At 37.7% G+C, this 21513-nt stretch overlaps 2 protein-coding genes across 5 annotated transcripts in view; both read right to left on the minus strand.

The window, feature by feature from the left end:
- LOC110448945 (suppressor of tumorigenicity 14 protein homolog) overlaps positions 1–8769 on the minus strand; it is a 30766-nt gene extending 21997 nt beyond the window's left edge. The window contains exon 1 of the mRNA XM_021495463.1: positions 8673–8769. Coding sequence (XP_021351138.1) covers positions 8673–8736 — 64 coding nt within the window. The 5' untranslated portion in view covers positions 8737–8769. The remainder of the gene's footprint in view (positions 1–8672) is intronic.
- Positions 8770–11955: 3186 nt separating this feature from the next.
- LOC110448947 (histone acetyltransferase KAT6B-like) overlaps positions 11956–21513 on the minus strand; it is a 43192-nt gene continuing 33634 nt past the window's right edge. For all 4 annotated transcript variants that reach the window (XM_021495465.1, XM_021495467.1, XM_021495466.1 and 1 more), the window contains exons 17-19: positions 21351–21465; positions 20488–20744; positions 11956–19085 (exon numbers count right to left, since the gene is read on the minus strand). In XM_021495465.1, the coding sequence (XP_021351140.1) occupies positions 16548–19085; positions 20488–20744; positions 21351–21465 (2910 nt within the window). In that variant the 3' untranslated portion in view covers positions 11956–16547. The remainder of the gene's footprint in view (positions 19086–20487; positions 20745–21350; positions 21466–21513) is intronic.

A 21513-nucleotide genomic window follows, 5' to 3' on the forward strand; every position in this document is an offset into this window, starting at 1 on the left:
GAGGAGGAGGAGGAGGAGGAGGAGGAGGAGGAGGAGGCAACTAATATACTTAAGGGATTGGGCACATGTTGTCCAACTTATATGAAGCCTTTTCCCAATAACATAATAATTTATATATATACAGGATTGAAAATTTAATTTAATTAATATGTTCAATTAAGTTTAGTGTTACAGAGAGAGAAAGAGAGAGAGGGGGGGTGGGGGGGGGGGCAGTCACAACTTGAAGATATCTAATGTGAGATCGTGGTAGCGATCTTCTCGGACACAAACGGCACTAGTAACACTGTCCACTATTCAAAACACTCTGCTTTTCTAATGTTCATCACTTCCCGTGCCACTGTTGCCTTCTCCTTGTAAATTCCATTCCTTCTGGTATTTTCATTTCACAAGTGCCGTTTGTATCGGGGAAGATCAGAAACACAACTCTTCAACATTTAAGATAAAAATGATTGTCCACTAATTAATTACCAACATAGATAATTAATACAAAGAACGTACAATTTATGTTGAAAAGTGGAGGGTGTGGGTTGTGTTGGGTGTGGGAGGGGGGAGAGATATATCAATATCTATGTGAATCTATATATAGAGTATATTGTAGAGTGTGTTGAAATATCATTTCATTTTCCTGTTGGCTTAATTTCAAACTACCAAAAAGTATAAGCTGCAGGTCCAGAGGAATGAAATCATTCAGTTCACGATATAATCTCATTATTTGTTCTACATATTTGTTACAAGCAAAAAAGAAATGATGGGTATCTTCAACGGGATGACCACTTTGAGGACAGTGTCGGAAATTTATTAAATTTACATGGAATAAATCATTATTTAAGGTACTAGCTCTGTTTCTTAATCTGGTATGTAAAATATTTAGTTTTCTATCGCCAATCAGATAATAATTTGGAACTTGTAAATTTTGAAGATTTATGAGAGAATTCTTAAACGCCGTGTGTGAAACTCTATGTCTTATGTCTAGGTCTGATTGGTTCCAAAGTCGGATTGTAGAATGGAAAAAGGATGCGTTTGAAAGTTGAAGTCGGAAATTCGGTAGAGAATAATCATCGGCATTACGGAGTTTGTATTGTTAATTTTCTGAGACAAGAGGAGACAGTAGAGGGGTGAGATATGTTGGTGTGAAAATTATTGTGAATTTTGTAGAATAGTTGTAGTTTTCTCCTAGATTTTCTCTGAGATAAGGGTTCGAATCCGCTCTCAGAGTACAAGATCATCTGCTAGAATAAGAGGGTAAACCCGTAATTATCCGTGCAGGCTCAAGTTGAAGTTTTTCAGGTTTGTCCGCGTCACAGAGAGTACACCCATCCCATACCTCGCAACAGTATTCTAGTAATGGAAGAATATAGGATCTGTATATTTTATTGAGAGTTGGTCTATTTAATGTATATTTTAGTTTGCGCAGTACACTTACCTGTTTTGAACCGTTTTGGCATATATTATCAATGTGGTTACTCCATTTACAATTATTATCCAGAACTTATCCCAGGTGTCTATGATTATCCACGAAGTCAACACTTTCATTATTAAAAATAATATCTATAACATAATCAAGTTCTATATTTAAAATAAGTAATGTTTTCGTTTTTTACAGGGTTGAATTTAACTAACCATTTATTCACCCAATTTTGGATCTTAACTAAGTCACTGTTAATTTTAGTTTCTTCCGAACATAATAAAGAGGTGTCATCTGCAAACAATTTGGATAGGCTTTCAAGATTAACAGAAATATCATTAATATAGAGAATTAATAATAGAGGACCTATAACCGAACCATGTGGAACACCAGCTTTAGTAGTTTTTATATGTAACTTAGTATCGCCAACAAATACCTGTTGTTGTCTAATATTTAACCAATTCAACAATTTTCCCGAAATACCATAATTTTCTAGTTTTACATCCAGTCCCTTATGCCACACACGATCGAACGCTTTAGATATATCGCAAAAAAACTAAACATGTGGGTCTTTTTTCTAGATTTTCACATCAAGTAATGATAAATTTCAATCAATTGATGTACTGTAGAATGTCCAGACTGAAAACCCGATTGGTATTTATATATCAATGAATTTTCTAATAAATAATTATTTATATATTTTACAACTAGTCGTTCAAAAACTTTCCCAACAGTACTAAGTAATGAAATAGGTCTATAATTGGCAGAATCTTATCTATCCACTTTTTTAAATAACGGCATGACTAACGCTTGTTTCCAGGGTTTTGGAAAGGTTCCAGTTTCCAAAAAGATCCAAATATCAATGATAACGGAAAAGCTACTGTATGTGCTGTGTTTTTTAACATGTTATGACTGATTGTTTAAGGATTTCAAAATGTCTGTAATGTCATCTAATCAGAAAGGTATATGTCAGATATGGTGGAGAACCGTCCTAAGCTCTACCCTAGGTAATCATTCAAGATGTTGCTTTACCTAAATTTGTCATTTCAATATTTCCAGCTTCATGTATGAGATGAGATATAAAAGTATTACACAGTTATCCGATGTTTTAGAAATCGGGTTGTATTAATACAATATTAAAACATTTTCATATATGCTTCGTTACATAGGAAAAATAAGTAATTAAACATTGACTGTGTATTTTAATTTCACGGTACAACATAGGGTAACATGTACAGCGTAAAGGAGTTCAGGCTAAATATAACTCATACCAAACCTGCAGCCCTTGACAATGTCCTGTATATGAATTAAGCATTGAACAGTTTTTGTATGGGATTTTGCAAGCAAACAACATAATGCGCGCTAGCGCATTATGAATTGTTTGCTTGCAAAGCTGTGTCATTCAAATAGATCATAAATACCATATACAAACAGTTCAATACTTATATTTACGTTTTCTCTGCCTCTTATTTTCTTTTTTAACTTATAATTTATATTTTAAATTACAAAGGCCCGCCTTATCGACAGTCCACACAATTTCGTTCAATAGTTTGAACAGCGTATTGTCGCGTGCTGATTGGCAAACAAAGTAGTACTTTGAAATTTTAACAAACACTTCAATTTTATTCCATAATTCAGTGTCAATACAATTGCGTATGATATGTATATAGGATGATTTAAGTTTATCAATAGAACACTGAGCTGAAAGTTAGATTTTAAATTGTTTCGATTTTCCCCCGGAGCAAATTTCGCGCATGGACAAATACAGTGAACACCGTAAATCCGACCTTGCCCTCCACGAGGGAGTTATTTTTGGAAGTTTATTCGAACTTTTCTCTTTGCTCATTTTATGAAGAATCCAGACGTGAATTTATTTGTTAATTGTATGTGGACCTGACAACAGTCGGTAGATTCTATAACAGCCTCGTTATTTGACCTGTCGTCAGAATTAAACTGAGGAACCGTAGATGCGAGACGCGTGAAACTTGATAGCGTTTGAAGTGGGTGATCTTGCGACGGAGCATAGGTTCGTTACAAATGTCTGAAATGTTTATGTGTGCTGTGACTCATATCAGTAGGTCTGTAACATATGTGTCAGTAGGTCTATAGAATATGTTTATTTCAGACATTTGTAACGAACCCCTGTTGACCAGTGCAGTGTAACAGACGACATTTCTGATAAATTGCATGAGCGTTAAAATTGTTTCCATTGCCAGCATTGGGGATTTCAACCCATGTGCATTTTGTACGATATTGCAGACCTTGGTCTTGTTTTCGTTGTAATAAAAGTGTTTTTCATTTTACTTTTTATTTTGCACATAAATTTACAATGATATTGTCAAATCTCACAATGCCCGGCGATATTTCAGCAGCCGTACCATGTTTATTTATATTGGATATTGTAGTTCCGGTCAGTGTTGTATTAATACGCTAAGAATTGTGTCTCGTGATGCATGGTAATTAAAGTCCCATCAACGACACAGCTTTCAAAGAGGCTATATAGTGACAATGCCATGCAAATGTAAATATTATAAAATAAAAACTGCTGTTTAGTTAATATACCATGTGTACGTTGGTAGAAACAACCGACTGCCACTCTCTATTGAGCTAAATCAATCACCCATGGTCGTCGGGCACTCGGGAGGAGAGACGGTACCGGGGTCAGGGCAGGATAGGTCAAAGGTGAGAAAGGTGAAGAAGGGAAGCAAAAATATGTAAACAACGAAAACACATGTGTAGCGCACTAAAGTATTAGCTGAATTATGGAAGGAGGAGGGACCCTTGTCTTTCTATGTCCTTGTATATTTCTGCTAAATGAAAAACCGTACACATGCTCATCAGTCAACGGGAGGTAACTCGTAATTTCGATATAGTCCTAGTGTTGGATAGTCATAATTCGAATTTTGTAGAAACTGCATTGTGTTAACCTATCCAGAATCAGTGAAATGGCACGGATAATCCCCAAAATGTTCTTATAGGGCTCCGATGAAATTTTACTTCCTGAAATTGAATACGTGAACATTACGCCCGTAGGCTATTTTCACATAAGGGATAAGAACGTTACACAATAAGAATAATACAAGGACAGTTTATGACCTTCACGAACAAGATAGCTTAAATTTGGGTCACCTTGTGCTATATATTGTACCTAACAAAGCCGGTTACGAATGTCATTGCTAAGCGTGCAAGCTGTTTGCGTAAAACAACATAACACTTTTCGGCCCACTTAACAATCGGCTAATTTGTTGATTAACTTGATTCTTGTGACTACGGCGTTGTAAACCTGCCTTCAATAGACCAGCTGACAGTAACTTTTTGAGAATTATTGTTGTAACCGTGTTGTAATCTGTCGGAATACAGTGGTTAACATTGCAGTCATAAAAAAGGATGTCCTAGAGTACACCGTGATATCTTTGTCCTAGAATATTGACAGTACACCGTGATATCTTTGTCCTAGAATATTTACAGTACACCGTGATATCTGTGTCCTAGAATATTGACAGTACACCGTGATATCTTTGTCCTATGATATTGACAGTACAACGTGATATCTTTGTCCTATGAAATTGACAGTACACCGTGATATTTTTGTCTAGAATATTGACAGGACACCGTGATATCTTTGTCCTAGAATATTTACAGTACCCCGTGATATCTGTGCCCCAGAATATTGACAGTACACCGTGATATCTTTCTCCTATGATATTGACAGTACACCGTGATATTTTTGTCTAGAATATTGACAGGACACCGTGATATCTTTGTCCTATGATATTGACAGTACAACGTGATATCTTTGTCCTAGAATATTGACACTACACCGTGATATCTTTGTCCTAGAATATTTACAGTAGACCGTGATATCTGTGTCCTAGAATATTGACAGTACCCCGTGATATCTTTGTCCTATGATATTGACAGTACAACGTGATATCTTTGTCCTAGAATATTGACACTACACCGTGATATCTTTGTCCTAGAATATTTACAGTACCCCGTGATATCTGTGCCCCAGAATATTGACAGTACACCGTGATATCTTTTTCCTAGGATATTGACAGTACACCGAGATATCTTTGTCCTATGATATTGACAGTACATCGTGATATCTTTGTCCTAGAATATTGACAGGGCACCGTGATATCTTTGTCCTAGAATATTGGCAGTACACCGTGATATCTTTGTCCTAGAATATTTACAGTACCCCGTGATATCTGTGCCCCAGAATATTGACAGTACACCGTGATATCTTTTTCCTAGGATATTGACAGTACACCGAGATATCTTTGTCCTATGATATTGACAGTACACCGAGATATCTTTGTCCTATGATATTGACAGTACAACGTGATATCTTTGTCCTAGAATATTGACACTACACCGTGATATCTTTGTCCTAGAATATTTACAGTACACCGTGATATCTTTATCCTGGCATTTTGACAGTACACCGTGATCTCTTTGTCCTAGAATATTGACAGTACATCGTGATATCTTTGTCCTAGGATATTGACAGTACACCGTTATATCTTTGTCCTAGGATATTGACAGTACTCCGTGATATCTTTGTCCTAGAATATTGACAGGACACCGTGATATCTTTGTCCTAGGATATTGACATTACACCGTGATATCTTTGTCCTAGAATATTTACAGTACACCGTGATATCTGTGTCCTAGAATATTGACAGTACACCGTGATATCTGTGTCCTATGAAATTGACAGTACACCGTGATATTTTTGTCTAGAATATTGACAGTACACCGTGATATCTGTGTCCTATGATATTGACAGTACACCGTGATATATTTGTCCTAGGATATTGACAGTACACCGTTATATCTTTGTCCTATGATAATGACAGTACACCGTGATATCTTTGTCCTATGATATGGACAGTACACCGTGATATATTTGTCCTAGGATATTGACAGTACACCGAGATATCTTTGTCCTAGAATATTGACAGTACTCCGTGATATCTTTGTCCTATGATATTGACAGTACATCGTGATATCTTTGTCCTAGGATATTGACAGTACTCCGTGATATCTTTGTCCTAGAATATTGACACTACACCGTGATATCTTTGTCCTAGAATATTTACAGTACACCGTGATATCTTTGTCCTAGAAGATTGACAGTACACCGTGATATCTTTGTCCTATGATATGGACAGTACACCGTGATATATTTGTCCTAGGATATTGACAGTACACCGAGATATCTTTGTCCTATGATATTGACAGTACATCGTGATATCTTTGTCCTAGAATATTGACAGGGCACCGTGATATCTTTGTCCTAGAATATTGAGGATGTCCTAGAGTACACCGTGATATCTTTGTCCTAGAATATTTACAGTACCCCGTGATATCTGTGCCCCAGAATATTGACAGTACACCGTGATATCTTTCTCCTATGATATTGACAGTACACCGTGATATATTTGTCCTAGAATATTGACAGTGCACCGTGATATCTTTGGCCTATGATAGTGACAGTACACCGTGATATATTTGTCCTAGGATATTGACAGTACACCGTTATATCTTTGTCCTAGGATATTGACAGTACTCCGTGATATCTTTGTCCTAGAATATTGACAGTACACCGTGATATCATTGACAGTACACCGAGATTCACTTCTTGTGTTTGTCTGACATTAAGTTAGTGTTGTGGTTTGGCTATCTTTTGATTGGTAGCTGATTTTGCTATTCGGAACACCGGTTGTAACATTACTTAATGAAACGATAACTCCACAACTTATATATTACAGTACACCGCTATAGCTACACAACTCTACAGCTATCGTTATGCTACAATTACATGCAATGTTTAGTACATTTCTTAAACAACACTCTGTAGATTAAAATACTTTAGTATATATCATTATACGAAATGTACCTTCCAGTTCATCTAGAAAGGTCTGCTTATTTTACTTTATAGATATGAAAATTAGCAAAACATCAACAACATTCGGCCAAAAACAAATAACGAATATATATATCTCTGGTGTGTTTTCAATATTAGCCACTTTCAATTTTCATACTTCATCTTAACAGTATTTTATCTGAAAGGTCGCAAAAAAAATCCGCGCTAACAATGTCATAAACATCCTATTACGCAGACCTTCTGGTGAGTTTTTTAGCCGCAACGCATCTTACACACCGCCAGCTTATTACTCGTATGACGAGATGTGTTACGTCACTGACCATAACCGATGCTACTCACAGGGGCCAGAGACTTCGTAGAACGTAGAGCTATTCCGTCCGACCACTGCCAGGGGGTAACAAGAGCGGCACGGTTTAAACAAACATCCAGATTGGACAGATTCTGTTTTACAGATTCCTTTGTATATCAAAAGTACTCTATGGTATATTTTTACCAGCGTGTTGACGTTGTATATTATTTGATGATTATTTTTGTTCAAATAGGTTCCGATCTATATAAATAGAACCTGTGCAATCAGAAAGCCTGGCTATATAGAACAAAATTTTGAATCATAAATTATAAGTAGTGTTTGATTATAACACCTTTTTAAAATTTCTTAAGCGTATGTTTTCTCATTAAACTTAAAGGTAAAGAGTACGCCCGAATCGCAAAGGAGAGTTCCATTCAAGACTTTTTTCGACTGAGTTTTTTCTTGCTTAGAGTAACTTCCCCTGTCGAACTTATTTTAAAGGTTTTTCAGTCCATAAAGCGGAAAGTCATTTTGATGCTGTAAACTCGTATCAATGTTAATGGTAACATACGTGAGGTGTTTGTTTATTTCGCAATAGTGACAATGGTCCGACTTGTTGGTACCCTTACCCTAATCGCAAATCATTTAAAAAACAAATCTGTTTTATAATGTAATTAAGATAGAGAAGACAGATTACAAAGAAACGCCAAATCACAAGATGAAGGCGGCAAAACCAGAAGGTCCGGGAGGTAAAGCGTTACCTGTGTCAAACATGCCATGACATACAAAAACCACTGTGCCACGGAAACTCAATAAACAGGGAAGAACGTTAATATAATATCCTTACAACTCTTTGGTCTTAAGAATCATTCTTAACACAACAGACAGGAATTTAGTGACCACGATGTACCTCATACAGGCGGCCAAGTAACAGGGAAGGTTCTGACGCGAAACCATCACAGGCCATCAATCCTGTAGAATCATAACAATTCTGGTAGATCTAAAATCAAATCGTCAGCTAGCTAGGATTGCGATGACAATTTTTTATGTTATTTTTCTTATAAAAAGGATTAAACACATACCTGCATTAACGATACAAATGCAGAGTAAGGTCGATATGACGTCGAGTATCCGCTTTGTCTTCATTATTGGTGGGTCACTGTCCGAAAGCAAGTGTCGTCTACAAGTAGATAAGGGCTTATCGCAAGTCCTTCTAGTATTTATACCTAAGTTCCAGGCTCGTCACAATTTAGATACGTGAGTAAATTGGGATTTGCCAAAGCGCACGCCAGAAATATTTCGTGGTTTTGATAAAGCCGATCTCTGAACCACTCCATATCTTATATTGGTAGCAGTATGCGTCATGGACGTTGATGCGAAGATTGTACTTATGCCGTTTTGAGAATTTTACTGACTATTGTGAAATAGAATGATTCTACTACAGTTAATATGTAAACCTAACAGCTGTCGAATCGGTAAAGGAATTCGACTCGATATAAATGTAGGGATAATAAACGGTCACGCTATTTTAAACTAAGATGTCAAATATTTTACAGGCATATAGCTAATATGTTGGATGTTGGGGGCAGGGTGAAACAGCTCCGTTTTAACCATGTCTTTAATATTTAACATAACAATTCCATGCAAATGTCCATCCTATATGAAAGAATATTTTACTAGAACAGAGAGAAAAAGCCACTTTACCAGGAACAGTGATCTGAATTTCAACATTCCTTATATTAAAGGTGTGGAATCGTCATCATTTCTCTATAATGCTATCAAAGATTGGAATAACTTGCCACATTCAATAAAATCTATAGATCACAAGATGAAATTCAAAAGCGAGATAAGAAAGTACTTACAAGATTTGGCAAAAACTGATTTTGAGCAAGAATTCATCTTTTAAAGGTAATTTTTATTCTATCCTAGTGGGCGACTCTAAACTTCTTCTAACATGTATTACTAAAATTTTAACTAAAGTACTACTTTGCAATGTTTAATTTCAATCTCATTCAAATGAGGCTGTAATTTTGTTCCAGTTAACCTATTTTTAGTGACTACCAATTCAATATGTATTTTTTTAAAATGTTGCGGAAGATTTTATTACCATCATCCTCAGTCTTTAGTTTATTAATAAATCATTTTTATATATGTAGTATACCCCAATTTGTTATAATTTGATAGACAGATAATAGGTTGGTAGGGATTGGCCCAACCACCTGTTGTTTGTTCTACACACAGGTAACACAGTATAAATGTATATGGCCCAACACCATCTTATATTGTTACAAAATATCTGCAAGAATGACATCATCTTGCATTGTGGTATGTACAGTAGTACATATAATTGTTATTTTAATATTACAAGTGGAAATAACATCCTGCACAGCCCCACCTATATATATATATTATTAGAAGGCAATCTTATTTTCTAATGATACGTAAAACACAACTCCATCTTAAACTGTCAAATAATATAACATCTTATTTTGATGAAATAATATAACATCATCATATTTGACCAGTTAATACAACTTATTCTATTCATATATATATTATTACGAGAAATTATACCATCTTATATTGTCAAATTCTTAGGACCTATTGTTGTCTAAGTAATTAAGATCTTTACTAGAGGACCCCATTGGAAATAAGCTGCCACCCAGCTTTCATGGGACATGCAGATACATTGTATTTATAGTGCTCCAAAATTTGTGATATTAACATTGATGTCATTGTGATAATCTAAGTACTGTGATAAATCTGTGATTATTATGCAATCGAAATCTGTGATCATATGTGATATTTGTACCTGTATCATGCTTTTACCGAATACATATTATTATTATTCGATTTGACCCTTGTGACCTTGAAATTATGTCAGATCATTTATTTGAGGGTTGGTTTAATTTTGTGTAACGTCCTATTTACAGCCAAGGTAATTTAAGGATGTATTTGAGGAAAATTGAGAGTACACCGTCCCTATATATACTAACGGTTAAATATTTTACCTGAAACTTTTTTGTCATCAAGAAGTCAGACTTATTTACATTTTTAACCCTTGTAGCGTTTAAAAGTTGTTCGAAGTAAAGTTTATCCAGGAACTCGTTCATACAAAATTAAGTCCCCTTAGCCCTAGGATGCTCTCCGTCAAATTCGGTTAAAATTCCTCCACGTGTGTTTACCCCGTTTCCCTAATTGGGCCCCATCCCCTCTGTCCCTAGGACAACACTCTCCATTTATACAAAATTGAATTCCTTTTGCCGAAGGATACTCCAGGCCAAATCTAGTCAGGGTTAACATGTTAGTCGAGTTTTAAATGAAACATCGATTGACGGACAATGGAAGATGCGCCACGGCACAGCACTGATACAGTATCACCACTCTAGGTTTCTAGGCAAGAAACTGTTGAAGAGGTTTTTAAATAATTGACCCCTATGACCTTGAAAGTAGGTCAAGATAATATATTTTGCAAACTTTGTTATTTCCATCCCAATGAGCTACTAGGGTATTATGACTCTAGACCTTTCACTTCTTGAGAAATAGTGATAAAAACTTTACCAAATTGATGAAAATTGAAAATGGCTGCCTTTGGCCGGCATGCTTTTTCTGACCAACCTTCATATTCAACATGCAAAAACAAAAGACTTAAGAGGAACCTACTTACAAGTTTCAATAAAGATATGTTAATCACGCCTTGACCATTAAGGTCGGTGGATCTGTCCAGGACTTGTTGAGAAATAGCAATAACAAGAATTGGTTTTCGAAGGATTATTTGAACAGCCCACCATCTGATGACAGCGGGCCAAGTTGTTACTTATATCGTGGCATTGAGACATGGGGTACCATGGTTACCAAATGTTGACGTTAATTTTTGGTGCATGTCAGTGAAGTCGACAACTTTATAAAGTATGCTATTACCCTGGAGTCCCATAGTAATTACAGGTAGTCTATCATTTTGCTGGTATTTTGAGCTCATCAATCTGGAGTATGTAGATTTTGCTGGTATTTTGAGCTCCTCAATCTGGACTATGTATATTTTGCTGGTATTTTTAGCTCATCAATCTGGACTATGTAGATTAATTAATGACAAGGTTACAATGTGTAAGCTTATGGAAATCTACCAGGGATGAGGCTACCCGACAACTACAACTGGAAGTAAGAGTTAACTCCCTTTATCACCTTTCACTAGTAGTTTTATCATAACACAGTGAAATCTAATTACCAACTACAAACAAAGACCATATAGATACATCTCAGGTTTCATCAACTGGAACTCACCAGCAAAGTAAACTAGCGATGTGTTTCTTTGTAAAAGTTGCCGGCAGGTGAAGTAAAAAATAAATCAAAACAAAATAATTTTCAGTTCTGAAAAAAGATCATAATTTATTGTTAACTTTTTTTGTATGTTTTAAAATGCACAATCCACAAATTGATGGCATCACATATATACATTCTAGACAAAAATATAACAAATATTCTGACGCTTACCAGAGTGGCACCTGACAAGTTGCCCAGCTGATAAGATGAATGAACACCAGTAATATTATAATACTTGCACTTGTTACAACAGAACGAAAGACAACCAATTCTTCAAAGCACTTGTCTGCTACCAGACATGTAACACATTCTCAAAGTCACCCACATTACATAACCGAAAACTTAGATCCTAAATCACGTGCATTTCTATAAACCTGTCAATCATATGTAAGCCCTCCTACATCACACTAATTCCACCCACAACACACATGACTCCTCCCCGTACACACACAACTCCACCCAATTTCACTCTTAAATAACAAACTAACAGTCTGAACGATAAAAACATTCATAAAACACTCATCCATACATGGCAAGTACCAGATTCTGCAGTGAACAACTAGTTTTTTGCTGGTTGGATTATAATGACTTTTTCATAATTTACCATAAGTATTTACATATAATATTTCTAATGGCATTTGAGATTTTAATATACAGGTTATTGCACAAGATTCCTGACATAAGTAGTTGATATTTTTATTATAAAGTGTGAAGGCTTTCAATTTCTACTTAAAAGTTTTAATTACAAACAGAAAAAGAATGAAATCGGATATACATTAATGAAATGGATGGTTTCCTTAAGAATTCTAGATACTGCCTTGATTACACAGTCAAACTTGATCACAATGGAAGAAGTTTTAAAATAATATCCAGGGCACTGCACACAGAAGTGCTGTTAATAGATTACAGATCGGGATAGTCCAAGTGTTAGTACTTCGATGTCAAGAACAAAGCTTGTTTTATTCCAACTTGAAATTAAGAACATGGAGGTGATATTTCCATGAACAACAATTTTCTCCTATATTTTAAATTGAAGATTTGTTTAAAACATAAGACACAGAGAACTGACATGGGTGAATAGGCCCAGATTTCTCCAATATGCTCAGGTATGCAATACCAATGTGACACAATTTTAACTGTTATCTATCAAATGTTTAGTTAAACTGCCTGATGTTGGACAGAAATATCCCACACGGTTACTCCTTATCAAATATAGGACATTACCTGCAGTGAAGGGATTCAGACTTTTTAACACAAGGAGCAAGAAATATCACAGAAAAATCTACCATTTTTTTACCTTTTCTATGCATATCTATAAAAACTGCAATGTTGGCGACATACTTGCATACTGAGAGGGAACATTCGCCAACAAAGCCATACCCCACGCCAATATTTAGTGCTGAAATTGTCTAGAGGAAACACAATGCATAGATTGTAGACCGTGTGTCCATTTAATAGTATGAAAAACAAATATCCCTGCATCTTTAACAAGTAAATAGCCTGGCTCTCTGAATCAAAAACCAAAATCTTTGAAAACTAAAGATCACCATTGACTTTTTAGTTTTACATTAGTTTAAATGAGAAACTTCTATACCGACTTCAAACTAACTTATATCAGTTTTAACCTTCACTTCACATACCACCATATAAAACCGAGCTAATTTTAACCGTATATACAGCTGTCCTAAACAAAAGAGGTAATCAACTGGGGATGAGATTCAACTACTGCTTATAAAACAAACTGGAATTCTAAGACACATATCAACAACAAAACGCCCTATATCAATCAATTTAAACACTGGTACATTTCAAACAAGTAAAAATAACACAACAGTGTAGTAATGCACACTGACCTGGTCAGGCGTCCATAATACAATATACAACAGACCTTCATTAAACAGGAGAATAGTCCAATGCTGGTCCCGCCAACACACCATATGGTAAGCATTGTATTGGGACACTCAACACAAGTTTTCATAGCTTTTCCACAATGCCACCAAAAAATGTACCAGGATTTTTTCTTCTTAAATCAGACGGCTTTCCATACAAGTAAAACAGCTTTCACTTTTTTGAAAAATAGAGTGGAACTGTACATGAAAAAGATTTTGGTATGCAAGAAATTATTGTACTCAAGACAAATAAGGAATTAAGGTGCATCACAATTATAAAAATTATAAAACCAGAAGGAACTTCCCCATCCAAGAAGAGCAGTGAAAGTTGTTTAACCACCAGAGGAATAGTGACCACATCTATATCCTGACCTGGTTATTGTCGGGACATGCATGGATGTAATGATCAATAGTAGTATACCATACACTGGGCACATCCTGTTGACAAGTCTACAGGTCATGTTAAACATTCTGAAAACTGTCGGACATCAACTCGGCCCAGCTACATCTCATCTCGCACACAAGATCCCTCCGACCGTTCGACACAACCCGGTGTATACTACCGATAACACTTCCATACAAAACCAAGAAATAACAAAGGGAGGAAACTCCGCCAAATACAAACTCTCTGGAACCGTTACTCCAGGACAGCCAGAATAAACAGGAAACTCTTCAGAAAACCAAAGAATGGCTGAAAGATGGAAAGAAGCAAAAAACTAGGTTCATAAATACATCTCTTAGGCGAATGAATTCATCCTACTGCATCTTCATGGTTCAAAGGTTTGTAATCAATATAAAAAAGAATGGTGTCCCCAAGTAGAAAAAAAATGTTATTCAAAAAATGGTCATGCAGCCATGTATACCAATGCCACAACTTCTACAATCCTTATTTTAGATCTGTTACAGACATTGGTAGAACAAGAGGCTCACAGGGCCTAAATTGCTCACTTTGATATTTAAGCAATCACTGCAAAATATTCTCATGAAATATGAAGTTGCGGATATTTTCAATTTTTGGTTCTGTCTCTCACACTCTTCCTGTATACAACATTTGATCCGTGTTATGGTAATGAGGTAAGTCTCGGGCTATAGGGTGGGAACCTCAAGTGTTTCCACCCTATTTCTCTACTGGATACCACCACCTATATGGTTAGATATGGATATAGGGTAGAAATCGAGACGTTTTTCAAGTTATGATCCAATTTCACCCACTGGGTCCTGTCTCTGTCCAACAGGAGCTCACCCTCCATTTATATAACATTTAGTCCACTTGGCAAACTATAAAACAAACATTGTTAAAATCCCTCCATTTTGAGGATAAGGATTTGTCAAAGACTTACCCATATTGGGCCCAGCCCCTCTGCCCCTAAGAGGTTGACATACTCAATTTATACAACCTTGAGTTCTCTTGACCAAATTTGGTTTAAATCCCTCACTTTGTAGCGAGAGAGAAATTGATTTTTTAAGATTTAGTTTGCCTCACCCTTCCATTTATGCAATATCCAGTTCCCCTTTGGCCTGAAGATGCTCCCAACAAAATTTGGTTAAAATTCTTCAATCAATGCAATGCTTATAGGAGCAGTGCATGCAATCTTAATTAACCACATCCAAAAGGTTGTAATGTAAATTTGTTTCCCTGCTTGAACTGGCCTATGTTCCTAACTGTTCACTAACTTACACACACGCACCGACACATACTTTACACCCCCTGATTACAGGTCTAACAGGAATACCTGAGAAAAAAAGTTTATAAACAGGACAAAGATCACACATGTCTCACACATGTACAAAAAAAAAACACAAATCCTGTGACGATGCACCATGTCACAAGGAGAATTGGAAATGATCACAAATAACAAGCTGTTGATGTCACTCCTTTCATTGTCAAGTTTACTGCATCATTGGCTGTTTATCACTCTGTGGGAAACTATTGATCCAGAAACAGAACATGCTTCAGATTACTTGTGTCCTCCCTCAGAACTATAGGTATCATCCCTTCTCAGAAAATTATTTAATATTTAGAATTGAATAAGAACTCTTTCAAACATACTTTTTACTCTGCATTGAACTTATCTGAAGTAAAACTTTCCATTTATTGTTATAGTTGAGAATAGCAAACAATTGCACTAAAATTTCAAAACTTAATCTGACACCAGGATTTCAAACAATGAACTTAAAAAGTTGAGCTCTTTTCTTTCAAGCAGGGACAGCACTAACAATGAGAGTGTGATCACCACAGTTCGAACTCACATCATCAACATTAATGAAACACACTACAAGGACTGGATTCTAGTCCTCTGGAAATGACAGTGAAAGAGCGATGATGATTCTGGACATAAATCTATATATATATAATTCATATATATCATGTAATAGAGTTAATAATAATAATGACTTACAAACAAAAAATGTACAAATAACTTTAAGAAAAGTATTTACAAAGGCAGTACTTATATTACTTTAATATTTGCATGGAAAGAGGTGATCACATAATACAATATGATAGATTACTGTAAATGTACTCCATTTTTGATGGTTCAAATTTTTCACATTTTCACAAACTGTTTACTGTTCGTGGGGTCATTTTTTTCTTGCCGTCTTCAAATGAATATTAACGTCATTGAAATGTCAAAATTATTCCATGCTTAGAAAAAAATAATGACGACCATGAAAAAAGAGGGAATGAGAGCCACCAAAAATAAAGACCTTTGCAGTATGAGATATGTTGTAGGAGCAAGTTAGTGGGTGCTACCTGCGCATCATTCCATTCATGTTAAGCGTGGGTGCGGTCATGTAACCATACGCAGGGTACGAGTTATTGGACTGTGGCGCTTGCATGTGCTGCTGGAATTGTTGGTGCGCTGCAGGGTTCATGTTCATATTCATATTCAACATTTGCATGGGCAGCTGCGACGTCTGGCCGAGCTGATTAATGAACCCAGCATGGTTGATATAGCCTGGATTGAGCATGGGCTGACGCATGCGATAGCTGTCCAGCATGTTATAGCCAGTGATCATGTTGGAGCCTGGGCGAATCGTCACATTGGGTGTAAAAGGGGGCATATTGGGGTTAACTGTCACATTGGGACTTTTCCTCACAGACGTAGATGAGGATCTTTGTCTTTGGTACTGTTTGTACTGAGGCACAAGCGACGACGAATTCTGGGCCTGCAGGTTCGATATGGGTGGGGTGGCCATGTTCCTGATCATGGATGGGGGAGGCGTCATATTCACAGGGGGTGGGGGTGTGAGGTTTGGGGGAGGAGTCATGGTGTTGTCTGGCATATTAATGTCAACTAACCCGTTTGTGAGCTGTTGTAGTTTAGCGATACTACAACTTGAATTGTTCTGATTTGGTCCTCCTTGGTTCTGGCCCGCGAACTGACGCCCCACAGGGACGGAACATGGTGTGTTGTTGTGGGTAAGCCTATGCGTGTTGTTTGGTTGTAATAGCACTGACGCATAAGAGGACACAGGTGGTGGTGGACAGTAGCTAGGCATGGTGTTGGCAGGTCCAGACTGCATATAGTTACCACCAGCACTGGACGAACAGCTGACCGGGTGAGGAGAGTTGACCATGTCCATGTAGCGGCCACTGGCCATCATGTTGTTTATGTACATCTGCTGTGTCTGAGCACAGTCATAGTAATTGCCCACTGGGTCCCCGCCCATGTTTGGATTGGTCATCTCTGTACTGCTGATGGACGTGGGCGACTCCAATCCAAGTTGGGCGACATCGATGTCTACATTTGCGTAGTTGTTCGAGGCCATGTTGGCATTCGGAATGTTATTAATAGTATTGTTTTGTGAAGGATAGATGCTCTGTACATTGCCACAGTTTTGATTTGGATGTGTTTGTTGAGCAGGAGGTGGAACTGGGGGCTGGGCTGGGGTTGGAGGTTGGGCAGGGGGAGCCTGTGTTGGGGCAGGAGGAGGGGCTGATGGGGCAGACACAGTCGCAGCTGGGGGAGTTTCCACACATCCCATGTTCATAGGGTCTCTCTGTGCTATTTGATCAGTAGTTGATGACAAATTACTTGCCGGACCAGACATATTGCTTGCTGGTCCCGTTACAGACATGTTACTAGCCGGTCCTGTCACAGACATGTTACTTGCTGGTCCCGTTACAGACATATTACTAGCCGGTCCCGTCACTGACATGTTGCTAGCCGGTCCTGTCACAGACATGTTGCTAGCTGGTCCTGTCACAGACATGTTACTTGCTGGTCCCGACATATTACTTGCATGACCAGACATGTTACTAGCTGGACCACGGTCAAAGTTTGTACGCAACTCCTCAGTGAAAGTTTCCTGAAAGTTTTGTGAAGTATTGAGAGTCTCTCTCACAGGAGAATCACAGTATTGTCCTGTATAGTTGTCATCACTTGGAATGTCATCATCGGATGAATTCTCATCCTCCAAAGCCGAGTCTACATCATCAGTATCTATCAATGCAGGGGTTTTCTGTGGTGTGGTGTCCACAGGTTTAGGCTCTGTCACTGGCAGGGTCTCTACTTGTGGGATAGATGTGGGTGTGGTCTGTTCCTCGACAGGTGGGGTACACTCTGGTGTTAACCCCTCTACCACTTGGGGTGGTGTAGGGACCTGGGGGGTGAGAGGGGCGGGCACATCACTATTAGTGTCTGATACACAGTCTGTCATGGCTGGCTGAGGGGCGGGACTTGGTTCATGGACAGGCAGTGGATCTGGGGTCATCCGTTCCCGTTCCTGCTCAGGACTATCCGCCTTCATCTCCACATCCCCTGGGCTTCCATTACTACCCTCATCACCAGAGTCATTTCCGCCCTCTTCAGGTTCCTGGTTCTGTTCTGCCTCCTGAAGGGCATGGACGGCCTCCTCAATCTCGCGACTGTTCTCCACACTGTCACTGTCATCATCCGAATCATCCGCCGAATCCTCATTCTTGTCAAGGTCGTCATCCGACTTAAGATTTGTATTCCTAACACTGTTATCACAGTCATTATCATTGGTAACATCACCAAATAACTTAGTGGGCACGTCCTCCGACTCCGACAGAATGTGACTGACAGCTTCCTCTGTTGAGGATAAGTTGGCCGACTCCTGAGACAACTCTTTCGATGATTCCTTCAGTAATTCCTGCGTCATCTCCTCCTTAGAGGAGTCCTTAGTAACAGGACTAACTGTTTGTCTGTTTACACAATGATCTCCTCCTCCCTTGCCAGTTCTTCCCTCTACATCATTGTCAGTGTCACCAGCGTTGTCTGTACTGTCATCCTTTGTATCGGCCAGTGAGCGGTAATTGCACTGAAAATAGTAAACAAACTATGGTAGAGGACTACAAAAAGTTTCCGATTTCTTTTTACAGAAAATAGTCAGTGATAAAATAAACAATAAATAAAGCACTAAAAATATTGAAAAAACAATTTGCTTGTTGTAAATAAAGCGAATATGACTTTTTTAAAGGAGTTTTCCCCCCTAAATGATCAGGAACTCGATGTTAAACAAAAAACTTGTTTTTGTGAACAAAAGCATACGTCTCCCCTTATTAGCCAAAAGACAAACTTCGGTATAAAAAATTAAAGAAGGGACATATCTCGATAAATATAGTGGGGCACGAGACCTGAATTTAGAATGTGACACTCCTACTTCCCAATACACATAACTACAGCAAGTTTAGTCAACATAGGAGATATATCATGGAAGTTATGCCATGGACAAACTTCGATATCAAAAATAAACAAAGGACCATTTCTCTATATATAGTGGGGCACAGGACCTGATCTTAGTGTGAGAGGTTCCGCCTTCCCAAACTACATAAATACGGCAAGTTTGGTCAACGTAGGTGAAATAATATGGAACTTTTGCTCCGGACAAACTTTGGTATTAAAAATAAACAAAGGGCAACAACTCTGTATAGAGTGGGGCACAAGATCAAATTCCAGTGTACTGCACACCTTCTGTGGGTGCAGCAGGTATACTTCAAGTTTGATTAAGATATCTTTAACGGTTTAGAAGTTATGCCGTGAACAAACTTTGATTTAAAAAATAAACAAAGGGCCATTATTCTGTATATAGTGGGGCACAAAACCGGACTTCAGTGCGAGAGATTTCGCCTTCCAAAGATACATAAATATGGTAAGTTTGGTCACTGTAGGTGAAAAAACATGGAACTTATGCTCCGGACAAACTTTGGTATTAATAATAAATAAAGGGCAATCACTCTGTATATAGTGGAGAACAAGACCTGATTCCAGTCCACTGCACACCTTCTGTGGGTGATGCAGGTATACTTCAAGTTTCATCAAAATATCTTAAGCAGTTCAAAATTTACGAGCCAGACAAGAATTTGTTGAAAATGATGCACTTATTTGACCGTTGACCTTGAGGTGAAGGTAACAGTGATCTAACTCCAGTGCACTGCACACCTTCTGTGGGTGATGCATGCATACCTGAAGTTTCATCAAGATATCTTTAACGGTTTATGGCCCGGACAAGTTGCAATTAGAAGAACCAGAAGAACCAGAACCAGAAAAATAAGAACCAGTACTAACACAATATTTCTCCCTTCACTCGAAGGGGAGACATAATAATAGCTACCTTGTGACATGAAATGCATTATGAATAAATTGAAATTTTGAATTCCTACACTTTCACTCTATGAATGTAGATATCTTTATATCTAAATATCCCTTAATCTATTGATTACCTTTGGGGGCCTGCCCCGCGTTTTCTTGACTTTCTTGACCGGTGAACCACGGGGAACCCCCTTCGGCCAACCTTGACGAGAGCGGCGTTGTTTTAGAGTTGGAACTTTCTCCTCTTTCTCATCCTCCTCTGGCACCGACTCGAGTTGGGTATCTGATTGACCATTCATTTTCTCCCGTGGCATGTGGCTCTTGTAGAGCCCGGTGGACACAGAAGAGAACTCCATAGCATTATCAGGCAAGCTCAGAATATCTATACCTGTATGAAAGACACATTTAGAGTAAATCTCAGGATATCTATACCTGTATGAAAGACACATTTAGAGTAAATCTCAGGATATCTATACCTGTATGAAAGACACATTTAGAGTAAATCTCAGGATATCTATACCTGTATGAAAGACACATTTAGAGTAAATCTCAGGATATCTATACCTGTATGAAAGACACATTTAGAGTAAATCTCAGGATATCTATACCTGTATGAAAGACACATTTAGAGTAAATCTCAGGATATCTATACCTGTATGAAAGACACATTTAGAGTAAATCTCAGGATATCTATACCTGTATGAAAGACACATTTAGAGTAAATCTCAGGATATCTATACCTGTATGAAAGACACATTTAGAGTAAATCTCAGGATATCTATACCTGTATGAAAGACACATTTAGAGTAAATCTCAGGACATCTATACCTGTATGAAAGGAACATTTAGTAAAAGCTCAGGACATCCGTGTATATTAGTGAAATAAATCTAGGATCCTTACATGTTTAGAGGATTTAATGACATGCTACTGAAGTCACACATATGTTACAATGCTGCCGTACTGAAAGGTAGGATAGCCAGAAAGATAGCCTACCGTCTGTCTGTCTGTCACCACGACCACTTTCTCTCCGACACTTCTTACTACTTGAGCTGTTATTTTCATTCTCAGGGTCCAGCAGCTTACGTTTCTTTGCTGGTGGCCGTCCAGGCTGCAAGCAAACAGGTAATTAAACAATGTTACCATGTTACAACTAAGG

This window comes from Mizuhopecten yessoensis, unplaced genomic scaffold (assembly GCF_002113885.1).
Source record: "Mizuhopecten yessoensis strain PY_sf001 unplaced genomic scaffold, ASM211388v2 scaffold4401, whole genome shotgun sequence".
NCBI lineage: Eukaryota > Metazoa > Mollusca > Bivalvia > Pectinida > Pectinidae > Mizuhopecten > Mizuhopecten yessoensis.